Here is a 16,684-nt window from a genome sequence, read left to right as displayed (position 1 = left end):
ATTGTGCTGAGAAGCATAGAAAAATCAGCTCTTTGCATATCCCCCTTGTTCTCCAACTTTCTCTCCACACAGAGACATCCCGGCGATCACTGGATAGCCTATGCAAAGAGCACGTGCCAGGGGTGAATTTTCAAAGGGGAAAGAGGGATGTTTCCCCTAGAAACTGACATTTTTAGCATTGTAAAGCATTTTGGGTCTCTCATGAAAAGCCTTGGAAGGTTTTTCCTAAGAAAAATGCACAGATTTAAGATTTTTGTTATCTATTTTCAGAGGGTTTAGGCATCCCTCCACAACCACAGAATTCTGTCCATCCACAGAATCGCAGTTTAATCCCTGGACAGTTGTTGCTAATGTCTCCAGGTCCTAAGCTGTATGGAGAGCATCCACTGGCAATAACACAGAATAGGCTTCTGCAGGGGCCACTGGGCTCCCCTCCGGCCAGAGGCTCCCTTGGGCTGGTCCCTGCTGTGCCATGGGCTGAGCACTAATGGCCCAGGTCTGTTGAGTTGGCCTCCAGGTCTCAGAGCAAGGGAATGCAATCTGCAGGAATCACTGAACTTGACATTCCACAGTTGGCATGGGGTGGGGGGAGGGTTACATTCTAAGCCCACCAGGCCCAGTAATCTCTCTGCTGCCATTTCTGCTGGTCAGGACCAAGGAGGAGGGCACAGGATTAGTTCAGGTCAGGCAAAGACGACACAAAGCAAACAGCAGATCCTTTACCAGCCCTACCCTTGAGGCATCCTGCTGACAGGGGTTCCTTCCATACTTGGGTGGCCGTCTGTCATCTTCACCTTTGTGATGGGTCCCCCTGCACCCGGTCAGACTTGGAGATGCCTGCGGGGGCTGGACAGCTATCTTCCATGACTCTACTTGGGGGAGGTCAGAGAATAGGAGAGAAGCCAGGTGGGACTCTCGCCTGGCCCATTCCCTAGCTCCAAAGCCCTGGAGGCCCCTTTGCGAGTGAAAAGCGACAAGTAGCTTCCCCAGAAGCAAATGCAGGAAAAACCCTGTGTGGATGCCTCATAACAGTCACCCTTAAGAACAGCCAGGGCCACCTCGACCAATGGCTAGTGTGCAGAGTCTCTGGGTCTGTAAGTGCAGCCAGATGAGGCTGGACGGACTGTGAATTCGGCAGGAGTGTGGCCAGGGCACAGTGGCCTCTCCTGGGGCCTGTGACCGGTGCCAACAACAACCGGCTAGAGTGCTTGGCTCTAACGGGGAACCCTGGGATAACGGCCACAGGACGGTGCAAAGTGTGTCTGGAAGGAAAACACTTGAGATCCTAAACCTAGAATTATTTTATTCAAAAACTGCTGGTGTGTGAATTTCCTCCTTCCTTCAACCAGGCCAGAAAACCAGCCCTGATGGGACATGTGCAGCCTCCATGGGGGGAGCCCAGCTGCGGGTCTGGTTCCCTATCACAAACAGTGGGAGGAGGCATGGGGAGAGATGAGGGTTGGGTGAGCGCCAGACCAGAAAAGGCAGGCACTCTCTGGCTCACACCACCCCCTGTCGGCTGCTGCCGCGACTACCCTCTCCCTTCACATTCTAACTACTCAGCCCCTGTCTGGTCCCTGTCCTGTGGACCCCAGGGCCTGAAAGACCCACTGCCAGGTTTTGGCGCTTCTACTTGGGAGCATCTTTGATGCAGGACTGTGTGGAACATGCATATGGGTCCTCCCACCTGATGATCCATTCGCTGTCACTGATATTACCTGGAATCCGACTATGGAGGCTGTCGCCCAACTAGTAATACAGCAAAGTTCTTGCCCTGAAAGCAGGGCTCCAGAGAGTGAGTCTAATCTAATGGCCCTGTCTCAAGCAGGTGAGGGCCCTTGGCTCCACCCACCAGCCCCAGGGGCTTCCTACATCCCCTCCAGTAGCACCGAAGGGGTGAAGCCCAGCCAGGGTCCGCCCTCTGAAAGCCCCTCCAAGGCTTCCTGGCTGGTGGCCACTGGGGTTGATCAGATCAGCCACGTGCCTTCGGACGAGTGTGATGGCAGGTCACACACGCCTGTGAAAGTGAGATCCTTGGAGTGAGGGGCTTGTGGCCCAGAGCACTTCTGTGTCCCCAACAGGGAGGCCTGTCCCTTTGACACTCCAGCCAAGTAGGTCTCCAGGGTTTTGAGCAGCCGTCTGGGGCTCTTCTTGGCCGACATCTCCAAATCTGGAACAGAGAGGATTGGGGAACAGAAGGCTGGGGGAGGGGGCTCCGGGATGCACAACGCAGAGGCTCTGGAGAGAAGGGGGAAGGGGTTTTCTGAGATGGAGAGCTCACCAGAGAGGGGAACCAAGACACCAGACTTGGGCACAGGGGCCACATACTCTACCCTGTCCGGACAATCTCAATTTTGAATAGTCAGTCTAACTGAGCCAAAAGTTGGGCCCATCTTTTGATTCAGAAAATATGGTAACCAGAGGTATTTGGCCAGAAAGGGAAGAGAGCAGCAGGCTCCCAAGGGTGGGATGATGGAGACTTGGGATGATGGAGACTTGGGGAAGCTGAAACTTGAAAAGGTATGAATGGGAACTGGGGGTAAGGGAAGCCGGCCAAAACCAGTCGATCAACCACCCTGGAGTCCCTGAACCCAGGGACACTAGGAGTGCAGGAGCTAGGCACCCTGAGAAGAGCGAGCGCACCCTTGAGGACAAAGCCTGAGTCTGAGATGGTCTTGTGCTGTGTCCTCCAGACGTGTGCCAGGCGGAGGAAGGTGGCGGCATAGAAGCTGTTCACCACGGGGATCACTTTCTGCTGCCGGTTACATTCCCTGCAGGACAAGGATGGGCACGCGCTCAGCAGTGGACAGACACCTGAGGGTGCCTTCACCCTGTCCCCCGGGGAGCCCTTCCCGGGGCAGCCTTCACATCTGAGGTCAGGGTTGAGGAGGAGGGGTGGGTTGGGAGGCTGGTGCAGGGGTAGTCTGTCCAGGTTCCCCGGAGCCAGAAGGTTTTGAAGAGAGCTGGGGGGATAAGATGGTGGGGGGATGAGGTGGTCGGGTGAGGGAACCAGGCTCTGACAGCCAGGGCAGTGAGCAGCGTGAAGACTCACCTGGAGAGACACTCCTCTCTTAAGGCCTGGATGGCGATACGCGTGATATTCACAGACATCAAACAGAAGGGGAATTGCTGGAATGGATGGGGTACCAGGTCAGTGGCATTCCAGGCTCTCAGCTTCTGTGCTTCCCGTTGCCCATAATCTAGTCTGGCCCTCGGGAGATGACAACAATCACAGCCAGAGGCAAACAGCTGGCATTATTAATGCTTACACTTAATCTTCACCATAATATTCCCATTTTACAGATGAGGAAACTGAGGCCTAATGATCTTAAGTAACTTTCCTAAAGCACTGAACCAGGATTCCTACTGAGGTCAATGCACTCCAAAGCTGGTGCACAAACCTCTGTGCTAGTTCTCAGCCTCTTCAACATCGCACCCCACCAGCTCTCCTTGGCCTTCATCAGACCCGTCCTGCGTGCTGCCTGTGGCCCACATCACCCCCTGGGGTTGGATGGACATAGGAGGGATGAGGTGCAGTTATCTAACCAACTCTGTAGGTTCTTAAAATCTCTTCTCCCTTCTGTAGGCTTCCGGTTATTTGACTGCTCATAAGCTCTTCACCCAAAAGCTGACAGAGAAAGTACAAGTAGGCAGAGAGTCAGCCTTGACTTGGGGTGCACCCCGACTCTTGGTAACACACAGGCCTGAGAACGGGCTGTGCAGGTCACACTCCTGAGACGGGCAGCCAGGGCCCACCAGAGTGCTTCACCAAAAAGGTCCTCGGAATCCTCCGTGGAGTCCACATGAATGCTGTATTTTTAGAGTGGCCACTTCCTATTCTTTTATAAAAGATTTAAAAAAATTTCTTTTATTTTTGGCTATGCTGGGTCTTCACTGCTATGTGGGCTTTTCTCTAGTTAGAGCATGTGGGGCTACTCTCTAGTTGCACTGCATGGGCTTCTCATTGCAGTGGCTTATGGAAGAGCATGGAGCTCTCGGCATGCGGGCTTCAGTAGCTGCAGCACATGCGCTCGGCTGTTGCAGCTCCTGGGGCTCTGGAGCACAGGCTTATAGTTGTGCTGCACAGGCTTAGTTGCTGCACAGCATACAGAATCTTTCTGGACCAGGGATCGAACCTGTATCTCTTGCATTGGCTGGTGGATTCTTTACCACTGAGCCACAGGGAAGCCCCTTTCCTATTCTTTAACAACAAAAACCCAACCAAATGAAAAGGGGCTTTTCCCAGAGGATTTGCAAATATTACATGTTAGTTTCTGCCATAGTACCCATACAAGGACGTTGGCTGAGAGCAACATGTAGACCAGTGTGTCCCTTAGTTTAGAATGAGAACCAAAATCTACATATTCTATCTGCTTCCTCAAAAAAGAAAATCTGTTACATTATGATGTAGAACCATACAGTCCAGTATAACAGCAAATAGCCACATGAAGCTACTGAAATATCAATTAGTTGAAAATTAAGTAAAATTAAAAATTCAACTCCTTAGTCAAAGTAGCCAGATTTCAAGTGCTCAACAGCCACACATGTTTAGGAGCTGCTACACTGGACAGTGCAGACAGAATGTGTCCTTCACTGCAGAAAGTTCTGGGGGACACACTGAACTGTAGAGGGTCATCTGGCTCCACAAGAATTTTTCTCAGGGTCTTCCATGACACCTGGATTCCAGACCTTGGCCTGGCCATCTGTGAGCTGTGTGTCCCCAGGAAGGCCATCGAAACTCCATGAGACTCAGCTCTCTCTTCTCTCAAAACCAAAAAGGAAATGAACATTGAGTGCTGGGGCTTCCTTGAAGGCTTAGTGGTAAAGAATCTGCCAGCCAGTGCAGGGGACAGGGTTCCATCCCTGATCTGGGAAGATCCCACATGCTATGTAGCAACTAAGTCTGAGCAGCACAAATACTAAGCATGCACTCTAGAGCCTGGGAGCCATAGCTACTGAAGCCCGTGTGCCTAGAGCCCATGCTCCACAAGAGTGTGTGTGCTTAGTCCCTCAGTGGTGTCCTACTCTGTGACTCCATGCACTATAGCCCACCAGGCTCTTCTGTTCATGGATTCTCCACACAACAATACTGGAGTGGATTATCATTTCCTTCTCCAGAGGATCTTCCTGACCCAGGGATCGAACCTGGGTCTCTTACATTGCAGGTAGATTCATCATCTGAGCCACTAGGGAAGCCCCACAGCAAGAAGCCAGCACACCGCCACTAGAGAGTAGCCCCTACTTGTGGCAACTAGAGAAAAGTGCTCGTGGTTATGAAGACCCAGCACAGCCAAAAATAAGCAATAACAACAACAAAAAAATAAAATACGTTGAGTGCTATGCAGAAAGTAGTGAACAAAGCAGACCTGTGGCTGCCCTCCTTAGAAAAGCATGCTTCGAAGGCTGGCATCTGGGAACCCGGATTTTGAGAAGGCTCCCACCACTCCCCCAGGCTGACTCACTGTACCTAATCTGTCTGTGCAAACCACATGGTTTATGCTGAACACCTGCTTTCCATCCGATTCTGGAATTCTGGTACATGCCACACAGATGGTGGGCTTCCCAGGTGGCGCTAGTGGTAAAGAACCCACCTGCCAGTATAGGAGACATAAAAGATTCGGGTTTGATCCCTGGGTTGGAAAGATGCCCTGGAGGAGGAAATGGCTACCCACTCCAGTATTCTTGCCTAGAGAATCCCATGGACACAGGAGCCTGGTAGGCTATTGTTCATGGGGTCACAAAGAGTCAGACGTGACTGAAGCAACTTAACACACACACACACACACACACACACACACACACACATACACACACACACACACACACACACACATACACACACACACACACACACACACACACACACACATACACACACACAGATGGTGCCTGCATGACCAGCCCCCAGTAGAAACCTCAGATACTGAATCACTAGTGAGGATCTGAGACGTAACAGGCAGGAAGGCCACAGGTCTCCAAATGGAGGAAATAGCCTGCAAGTGTCAGCATTTTTTTTTCTCTCTTAAGCGGCAGGAGGAAACAAACTTTAAGTGTCAGATTTTTTTCCCTTCTCTATACAAAATTAAAAGGAGGTTTCTATTAAAATTCTGTGTTGCCATGACGACACCTGGTTCCACCTGAACTTTTCTCAAACCTTGAGCTAACCAATGCATTTTTCTTATGGAAATGTTTTTCTTAGGCTACGTTAATGAACTATGTATTTACCCTAGACTGTCTTTCTTCAGATCAGTTCCACTTAAGACTCAGAACCCATAAGGGTTCAAATAACCAGTATGCCATTGTTCTCCTAATTTATGTTAATGAAACTATATATTTACCTGGAAACCTGCCTTTCTTCAAGATGAACTGAAGATTGATCAAGATCAATTCATCTTCAAGATCAAGATCAATTTCTTCTTCATGTCTTCTTCATGTCAATGGCCCAGGATCACTCACCTTGTGCCAGTATTATTGCAAAATGCATGTTGTGGGTGACGAGCCTAGTGCCACTCTAAGTTTTGAGATATTTCCTTTCTCTAATTAACAGCTTGCTGATACGTATATAACATACTGCTAAAGGTTAGCAGAGGGGCGCTCTTTCTGCCCCCTTCTGATGTCTATGTCAGAAACTTTCTCTATGTCTTTTATACTTTAATAAAACTTTACTACACAAAAGCTCTGAGTGATCAAGCCTCGTCACTGGCCCAGGATTGAATTCCTCTCCTTTGGAGGCTAAGAATCCCAGCATCTTTCACGGCTCAGCAACAACCTTTCAGACCCTAGTTGGCAACATTCAACGTGTTGGCCAATTTGATGCTGCTGGAAGTCCGTGCATTCCATGTGCCCACACAGGGAGGGGAAGCTCCTGGAAGCCTGTGTCTGGTGTCCGATGGATTTTGTCCACACACTTCTTCCCTCTGCTGATCTTGCTTTTGCTGCAGTTAATCACAGCTGAGAGAACAACTATAGGCCAAATCCTGAGAGTCCTCTCAGTGAACCGATGAACCTGGCAGTAGTCCTGGGGACCCCGATGCGAGGGCCATGCTGGGTGGAGTCCATTTGTTAACCATTACACAAACTCTCTGAGACAGCTTTTATGATCCACAGGCTACATTTTCCACTAGCCCACAACCTGCCTCGAAGAGCTGCTCTGAGGAGTCATTTAGATCACATAAGCAAAATGCTAAGGGCAGCACTGGCCTGAGGAGGTGCTAACAAATGTTCGTAACTATCCATAGCTGAGGTCAACAGCGGTGCATCTGTATGTTCCAGGTACTGACTACTTAATTACCACAATACTTGTGTAGTATCATGCCTTCCCTTGATTTCTTTCAGTCTAAAAATAAATATGGCAACAAGAACATGTAGCAACATAATTAACAGGATCTGAATTTAGCATTCATTCACTCTTGGGAACATTCTTTTGTTTTTCAAAGTACTTTATTTTATACAGTATCTTTTTTTTTTTTCCTGGCTGTGTGGCTTGTGGGACCTTAGTTCCCGACTAGGGTTTGAACACAGCCCCCACCCCACCCCCACAGGGAAAGCACTAGCCCTAACCACTGGACACCAGGGAATTCCCTCGGGAACATTCTTACAAAAACGTACTTACTAAAAAGCCATGAAAAACTGGGATTCAGAGTAAAATGTCTCCTTTCCTTCAGCAGTTCCCTTGGACCTGAAAAGTGTGGCTTTGAGCTAAAACATTACACTGAGGTGGTGTTTTGGGAACTGACTAAAAGAACAGCAGAGGGAATCAGAGTCTTCTGAGTCTTCATTTGAAATTTCATTTCTCTTTATGACTCACCTCTGAACCCCGAAGCAGGAAGACCAAATCCAGATCAGTTGGTTTTTTTTTGGCAGCTGCTGCCAACACAGCGCCACCCCCTGGAGATTCCAGTTCAGCAGTTCCGTGGCGGGAGGGGCCTGGGCACCTGCATTCCCTCAGGTGACTGAGAGCTGGGCTGCTGAGATCCCCACTGTGAGGAGCACACTGCTGGGCAAGCTGTCAGGAGACGGGGGTCCTCACGCCAGCTTCACCACTTTCTAACTGTCCCACTTTGTGTAGACACATTTCACCTCTCTGATTCTCACGTTCCTTCACTGGGAAACGAAGATTTCCAAGGATCATCTCTGCCCAACCTCTTGCAGGCTCATCATGTTGATGGAATAAAATAACAGATGGAAATGGCATGGAAGATGACACCAGTTGCTGACTGTGAGTAACTATTGTGGTGAGCTGCTTCTCTGCCTGCCAGCAATCAGCCCGATGTACCCTGCATCTCGCCATCTGAACTGCAGCACTCCCTCCTCAGGACAGCATGGATCACACGCTTCCACGGAGTCCCAGGGTCCCCCAGCATTTGTAGTGTCTGGCCAATTCCTCTTTAGCAGGATGTATCACAGGTACCTGAAGCCTCAGCTCTCTCCTTAGGGAACTATGCTATGCTCAGTTGCTTCAGTCATGTCCAACTCTTTGTGACTCTATGGACTGTAGCCTGCCAGGCTCCTCTGTCCATGGGATTCTACAGGCAAGAATACTGGAGTGGGCTGCCATTTGCCCCTCCAGGGGAATCTTCCTGACCTAGGGACCAAACCCACGTCTCTTTAAGTCTCCTGTTTTGGGATTTCCCTGGTGGCCCAGTGGGTAAGACTCTGCACTCCCAATGCAGGGGACCCAAGTTTGATTCTTGGTCAGGGAACTAGATCCCACATGCCTCAACTAAGAGTTTGCATGCCACAACTAAGACCTCATGCAGCCAATTAAAGAACACACAAATATTTTTTAAAAAAGTCTCCTGTATTGGCAGGCAGGTTCTTTACTCCTAGCACCACCTTGTGGCTAACTGTATTTGGCCTTAGGGTCAGTTCTTCCAAAATTGAATGTCAAGCCCTTAAACTAATGCACTTTCTTTCCCCCCAAAAATTTACCAGCTGTAGTTTCAGCCTCTGAATCAGGTCTCAGGTTTTCTTTACTCTTGGCAGTCAAAGGTCTATCAAAAGTCAGTTCAAAGTTAGGACTGGCTGCTGGCAAGGCTGTGTCCCCGAGCTGTTACTGTGGCTGCCTGTGTGCCTCCTGGAAAACTGTTATTTTCAAGATTCATAAGGGCTTGAAGTGAAGTTTTAAGACACTGAAGGACTTAAGAGTTCAAAGAACTATAAAGGTGGAAGGGACCTTAGGATCATTTAGGCCAAATCTCTTATTTCATAAAAGAGCAAACTGATACTCAGAGAGGGTAAGTGCATTTGTGCTAAGTCGTTCAGTCGTGTCTGACTCTGAGACCTTATGGACTGTAGCCTGCTAGGCTCCTCTGTCCATGGGATTCTCCGGGCAAGAACTGGAGTTGGGTGCCATGCCCTTCTCTAGGGGATCTTCCAGACCAAGTGATTGAACCCGAGTCTCTTACATCTCCTACATTGGCAGGTGGGTTCTTTACCACTAGCGCCACCCAGGAAGCCCATAGATGACTTGCCTCAAATCACAGCTAAGTAATCATACCACAGGTGGAACTAGGATCTAGATTCCTGACACCTACACCTGCCCTCTTATTATTTTAGGCTGCTGTTCCTTTTATTGTCTGGCATGCATACTGTGGAGTAAATATAAATTCACTATAAACTGCACAAAGGCCAGCGGGTGAAGGGATGACGAACAGGTTAGTCAAAGTGGTCAGGCTGGTCCATACCTAGATGGAGTACCAGGGCTTCCTCTCTCGTCCTGCTCTTCCCTCAGCCTAGCATGTTCTTCCCTTGGATATCCAGGGACCTGCCCCCCTCACCTCAGTCAAGCCTGTCCTTGAAAACAAACGAGGGGTGCTGAATAACCCTCTACCCTGACCTCCCTGTTTCTGCAGGAAGGTCTTACAGGAGAGCCTTAATACCCCACCAGAAGGGAGGCACTGAGCTCCTAGATGATTTCTAGGAAATACTCATGAACTGTGGGACCTTGGGCAAGCCATTTTCCCTCTCTGGGTCTCTCTCCACTGCCTCTACAACAAGAGGCTAGTCCATTATTGCTAAGCTACCCCTCAGCCTTCGGGACACCTTTCCTAATTGTTTTTCATTTCTGGCTGCGCTGGTTGCTGGGCACGAGCCTTCCCTAGATGTGGCGAGCAGGGGCTACTCTCTAGTTGCGGCGCACAGGCTTCTCACTGTGGTGGCTTCTCTTGTGGAGCACGGGCTCGAGAGCTCAGGCTTTAGCAGTTGCAGTATACGGGCTTAGCTGCTCCGTGGCTTATGGGATCTTCCCAGACCAGGAACTGAACCCATGTCCCCTGCACTGGCAGGCAGATTCTTAACCACTGGACCACCAAGGAAGTTCTGGAACTCTTAAGATGAAGTAGCATCGCTGCAGGAGATTGCACTGTTTCATAAGCTAACTGATCTGGTTCTTAAACTTGACCCAGACATTACCTCCCTGCATCGTGAAGACCACAGAACACACCCACATTTTCAACTTGTGGGTCCTGATCTATCTCAGAACCAGATCCTCATGAAGTACCCTCTTGCCTCCTCCAGTGTCTCCTGGAAGAGACGGCGAATGTGAAGTCATCAGATGTAATGAGTGTTTTTTCCTCAAAAGATAACAGAGATATTCAGTGAACATCAGAAATGAGAAAACTGCCTGCGTGATAGGAAATGTGTGATTATTTGTTTTTGCAGTCCAGGTGGCGCTAGATGTAAAGAACCCACCTGCCAATGCAGGAGACATAAGAGACAAGGGTTTGATTCCTGGGTCAGGAAGATCCCCTGCAGGAGGAAATGGCAAACCACTCTAGTATTCTTGCCTAGAGAATCCCATGGACAGAGGAGCCTGGCAGGCTACCGTCCATGAGGCCGTAAAGAGTCAGACACAACTGAGTGACTAAACACACACAAGACGTTTTAGATTCAAATGGATCTACTTTACTTTACAGTGCCTGTATATCTAGGTGCAGGATGTTGTGTGTGTGTCTGTGCATGCTCGTGCAAGTACAGATACAGTTTTGAAAACACAGTTATGTATTACATATGTATAATTATCCAAAAGATGTATATAAAAATGTATTTTTACTCATGGAAATCAAAAATTACTATGATAACTAACACTCCTTGAGTGACTAATGTGCTTAGCACTTTACACAGGGTTGGAATTATTTTATACAGGGTTGGAATTATTTTCTCATGTTACAAAGGAAGAAGCTGAGGTTCTGAGAATTAAGTAATAATGACCAACAACATGGTTACTGGAGCAGTCTGCAGCACAGGCCGGCCTGCCCAGGCTCTAAGACACAGTGATCTGATGAAAATGCTGCAAGTCTCACCTCTGGTTACTCATTCTCAGGTCCTCTCTCTCAAGTAGCATTACACCCCACTTCCTGTTCTCTGTGAAGTGCACTGGTGGCTGGGCGGGTCCACTTACCCCTGGCGACCATTCCTATTAGAGCCGAGGGAATCAGTGACACATACATATCTCCTAAGCTCTGGCCGCTGAGAGGGCCTAGAAGCAGGGAGATCGTAATGGCAGTGGGAACACCAGCATTCAGATCTTGGTTTTCAGATCACATTCTCCAACGAAAGAACAAAAGCTCCGTGGAGAAGTGTTTGGCTTCAGGGCTGGGAATCACACAGAGAAAATAAAACATGAGCGAGGGTGTCTTCTCGGATCTAGAAAGTGCTCAAAAAAGGACAGGGCATGTTCAAAGGGCACAGGTACCAACCTGAAAGAGCTCTTAAAGTGGGCATGGCTGGAGCAACAAAATACATAATACATAATGATAGTACTGGATTATAACCTATAGATAAAATAAATATCTGATATAAAAAGAACCTGAATAAATAAACAGCACAGATGCCTCTTTCTTACAGAAGAATTCCAACTAACAAACGTAAGGGGAATGAGGGAAACAGAAAATCACCATTAGAACCAAGTCTGAGGAAAAACAGGATATTTATATAGTTTCAAGCTATCATCCTCCAAGACAGTGATTAATTATGGTGGCTCAAATGGTAAAGAATCCGCCTGCAATGCAGAAGACCCAGGTTCAATCCCTGGGTTGGGAAGATCCCTTGGAGAAGGGATCTTCTACCCACTCTAGTACTCTTGCCTGGAGAATCCCATGCACAGAGGAGCCTGGTGGGCTATGGTCCATGGAGTTGCAAAGAGTTGGACACAGCTGAGCGACTAACACGTTCACATTCAAAGTATATCCCCCCATGAGTGATTATTTACAAAGGGAAAAATAGTGACTTTACAGAGGAGAGGCCTGGCTGCTACCACCTTAACCACGTGCTCCGGGTTAACCTGACCAGTAGTAAGACACACTGACACGGGTGCTCCTGACGTGAGGGCTGTCACTTCCGTAGGGTTCTTGCTCAAAATGCATAACCTCAATCTAAAATTCATATGGCAAATGGAACCCTCGCCCCACACTTGCTCTTTTCCATTTCAGTTGGTACCACTCTGGTTTTGCAGCTGCTCAAGCTAAAAAGCACCATTGACTCCTCTCTTTTTCTTACACCTGCATCCAATCCATTCAAAAATATGCTGGGTGTATTGTCTACAGCCTATACACTCAAGATTCTATACCCAGGATCTGATTACTTCCTACCTACTCTGAAAAATACTCTGGACCAAACCACCATCACCTCTAGCTTGACTGTGAAAGTCCTCACGGGAGACCACTCTCAACCCACTGGCTGGCAGGATGCATTAAAGAATGTAAGTTGGACCGTCATTCCAGGCTGTTCAAAACCCTCATTTGACTCAGAGTAAAAGCGAACGTCCTCATCACAGTCTATCAGGTCCGACACCATCTGGTCCCTGTTACCCCATCACCTCCTTCCCACTGTCCTCCCAGCTCCTTCTGGCCTCCTGCCATTCCCTCCCATGCCAGACACGCTCCTTCCTGGAACCTCTGCTCTCTATGCTTCCTTTGCATGGAATGTTCTTCCTCTAAATACCAGCCTGGCTAAATACCAGGATAGCTAACATCCATCCCCCCAACTTCAAGGCATGGTTTAACCCTCACCCTCTCATGAGAGCTACCCTAATATCCCATGAAAACTGTATTCCCAGGACTTACCTGGTGGTCCAATGGTTAAGAATCTGCCTCCAATGCAGGGGATGGAAGTGGGATTGATCCCTGGTTGGGGAACTAAGGTCCCACATGCCGCAGGGCAACAAAGCCCAAGTGCTGCAACTAGAGAGCCTGCAAGCTGCAACTACCGGGACTGCGCGCAACCATGCTGCAGTGAGGACTCAGTGCAGCCAAAAACCCCAAACAAAAACCACCGTAATCCACCCATGTTCTCCCAACTAGAGAAAGCCCCCATGCTGCAGTGAGGACTCAGTGCAGCCAAAAACCCCAAACAAAAAACCACCGTAATCCACCCATGTTCTCCCAACCAGAGAAAGCCCCCATGCTGCAATGAGGACTCAGTGCAGCCAAAAAACCCCAAAACAAAAAACCACTGTAATCCACTCATGTTCTCCCAACCTTGCCTACTTAGCACTTAACACACCCTATTATTTATTTATGTATTAAACTTACTGTCTCGTCCTCCCTGCTAGATGGATCTCATTGATGCATCCCAAGCACCAAGAACAATTACTAGCACAGGGAATGCTGAATAAATATCTGTTTAGTCAATGAATGAATTCCAGGCCCCATGAATCTGGGATAGACGAATGGCAGGAAACAGGTCAAGTTTGTTGTCTAAAATCGGGGGACTACCACCTTTACTACAGGGGAAAACCCTGAAGAGAGGCCTGGACAGAACCTGAGGGCTACAGGAGCCACTCCTGAGCTTTCGTAAGCCCATGTGTGTCACCCGGCCCTGGGAGGCAAAACCTCTCCTCTGGGCACGTGAAGGCTGAATGCGCCCTCCCCCAGGGCCAGGAGAACATGCCAGAGTCAGGAGGGCAGCACGCTGAAACACTGACACCAGGGTTGTGTCCAGTGCTCGTGCACATTACCGCACTGAACTTCCCCAACTACACGGCTGAAGTTTCCATGAGCTCCTCTCTATGGATGCAGAAACCAGGGCTCTGAGCAGCTGAGGTGCTGGCTTGAGACACACACTAATGAGTGGCGGAGCTCGGGCTCCAGCCAGGTCAGGGGAATGCGGGTGCCCATGCCTGCTTGCCTCAGCTGTCCTGAGGGCCCACAGCAACTGGAGATCTACCTGAGAAGCTGTCCCCCTACTCAGGACAGCCCTGTGCCCAGGTCCTAGCCCTGCAGCCTTCTCTGCTGGCTTCTCACCAAAGCCCCACCTGGATATGATGACGAGACAGGCGGAGAATCTCCCGGGCCATTAGCAAAGTCTTTGAGTCCATCACCAGGTACAGGAGATGCAGGAGGGCAAGGAAGCCTGCTCCTCTGAGGTCTGTGGCTGGATTTGTTCCTAAGACAAAAACCAAGAGAAAACTGAGGGAGTTTAATGAAACCCTTGGACAGCAAGGAGATCAAACCAGACAATCCTAAAGGAAATCAACCCTGAATATTCATTGGAAGGACTGATGCTGAAGCTGAAGTTCCAGTATTTTGGCCACCTGATGCGAAGAGTTGCCTCATTGGAAAAGACCCTGACGTTGGAAAGACTGAAGATAAAAGGAGAAGTCTGGGATGACAGAGGATAAGATGGTTGGATGGCATCACTGACTCAATGGACATGAACTTGGGCAAACCTGGGAGATAGTGAAGGACAGGGAAGCCTGGTGTGCTACAGTCCATGGGGTCCCAAAGACTTCGACACAACTGAGTGACTGAACAACAACAACAGTGAAATCCCTGCTCCCTGAGTCAATGACCTTGATCACAGCCCAGGTGGAGAATCTAGACTTCCTCTGACTGACTGCAATGAGGTGGCCCTCAGCTCTGCCAGGGTGGTCAGAGATGCAGGGAAGGGACTTTTATCCTTCCCTGGTGCCAAGGAGCCCACCTCTCTCTATGGGATGTCAGGGGAGGTGACATGGAACAGCAGTGAGGCACCCCTGCCCCTCCCAGCCAGTGGTACTAGTGGAGGCTCAGTGGGATACTTGGATTTCTATCCCCACCTGGCAATAACGAGGTGATATCACCTGTCCCCCACTGCCCAGTGTCAGAGGAGGCCTGCTACAATAGAAGATTTAAAGAAGATCCACAGTGTCATTATATACTACCCCAAATGTCTAGGACAAAATAAAAAAATCACTCATTACACCAAGAACTAGGGAAATCTCAAGCTGAATGACAAAAGACAATTAATAGACAGCAACATTGCTGGGGGAAGGGATAGAGTTTGGGATGGTCATGTACACACTGCTATGGATAACCAAACAGGACTTACTGTATACCACAGGGAACTCTGCTCAATGTTATGTGGCAGCCTGGATGGGAGGGGAGTTTGGGGAGAATGGATACATGTATATGTATGACTAAGTCCCTTTGCCATTCATCTGAAACTATCACAACATTGTTAATTGGCTATACCCCAATACAAAATAAAAGGCTGCACAGCAAGGGGGAATCAAGATTACAGTCAGAATGAAGGCTGCCAATCAGGATAGGGAGACTACCCTCGCTATTTGGCTGGGCCCAGTGTAGTCAGTCATGTCCAACTCTTTAGGACTCCACGGACTACACAGTCCATGGAATTCTCCAGGCCAGAATACTGGAATGGGTAGCTGTTCCCTTCTCCAGGGGATCTTTGCAAGCCTGTGATCGATTCCAGGTCTCCGGCATTGCGGGTGGATTCTTTACCAGCTGAGCCATCAGGGAAGCCCAAGAATACTGGAGTGGGTTGCCTATCCCTTCTCCAGTGGATCTTCCCAACCCAGGAGTCGAACCGGGGTCTCCTGCATTGCAGGCAGATTCTTTACCAGCTGAGCTACCAGGGAGGCTAGTAAAGTAATGCTCAAAATTCTCCAAGCCAGGCTTCACCAATATGTGAACCGTGAACTTCCAGATGTTCAAGATGGTTTTAGAAAAGGCAGAGGAACCAGAGTTCAAATTGCCAACATCCAATGGATCATCAAAAAAGCAAGAGAGTTCAAGAAAAATATATATTTCTGCTTTATTGACTATGCCAAAGCCTTTGACTGTATGGATCACAAAAAACTCTGGAAAATTCTGAAGGAGATGGGAATACCAGACCACCTGACCTGCCTCTTGAGAAACCTGTATGCAGGTCAGGAAGCAACAGTTAGAAATGGACATGGAACAACAGATTGGTTCCAAACAGGAAAAGGAGTACGTCAAGGCTGTATATTGTCACCCTGCTTATTAACTTATATGCAGAGTACATCATGACAAACACTGGGCTGGAAGAAGCACAAGCTGGAATCGAGACTGCGGGGAGAAATATCAATAACCTCAGATATGCAGATGACACCATCCTTATGGCAGAAAGTGAAGAAGAACTAAAGAGCCTCTTGATGAAAGTGAAAGAGGAGAGTGAAAAGGTTGGCTTAAAGTTCAACATTCTGAAAACTAAGATCATGGCATCCGGTCCCATCATTTCATGGCAAATAGGTGGGGAAACGTGGAAACAGTGGCTGACTTTATTTTTGGGGGCTCCAAAATCACTGCAGATGGTGACTGAAGCCATGAAATTAAAAGACGCTTACTCCTTGGAAGAAAAGTTACTCCTTGGAAGGAAAGTTATGACCAACCTAGATAGCATATTAAAAAGCAGAGACATTACTTTGTCAACAAAGGTATGT

General features: G+C 48.7%; 1 protein-coding gene and 1 non-coding gene across 5 annotated transcripts in view; one reads left to right on the top strand and one right to left on the bottom strand.

Annotated features, from left to right (window-relative positions):
* Positions 1-1,283: 1,283 nt before the first annotated feature.
* ELMOD3 (ELMO domain containing 3) overlaps positions 1,284-16,684 on the bottom strand; it is a 33,508-nt gene continuing 18,107 nt past the window's right edge. For all 4 annotated transcript variants that reach the window (XM_070379415.1, XM_014476980.2, XM_070379416.1 and 1 more), the window contains 4 exons: positions 14,255-14,385; positions 3,053-3,129; positions 2,644-2,771; positions 1,284-2,170 (listed from right to left, as the gene is read on the bottom strand). In XM_070379415.1, coding sequence (XP_070235516.1) covers positions 1,968-2,170; positions 2,644-2,771; positions 3,053-3,129; positions 14,255-14,385 — 539 coding nt within the window. In that variant the 3' untranslated portion in view covers positions 1,284-1,967. The remainder of the gene's footprint in view (positions 2,171-2,643; positions 2,772-3,052; positions 3,130-14,254; positions 14,386-16,684) is intronic.
* Positions 8,630-8,702, top strand: TRNAG-CCC (transfer RNA glycine (anticodon CCC)). The gene has a single exon. It is a non-coding gene; the product is annotated as a tRNA-Gly (tRNA).

This window comes from Bos mutus, chromosome 11 (assembly GCF_027580195.1).
Source record: "Bos mutus isolate GX-2022 chromosome 11, NWIPB_WYAK_1.1, whole genome shotgun sequence".
Taxonomy (NCBI): Eukaryota; Metazoa; Chordata; class Mammalia; order Artiodactyla; family Bovidae; genus Bos; species Bos mutus.
This window is presented reverse-complemented; position numbering and strand designations above follow the sequence as displayed.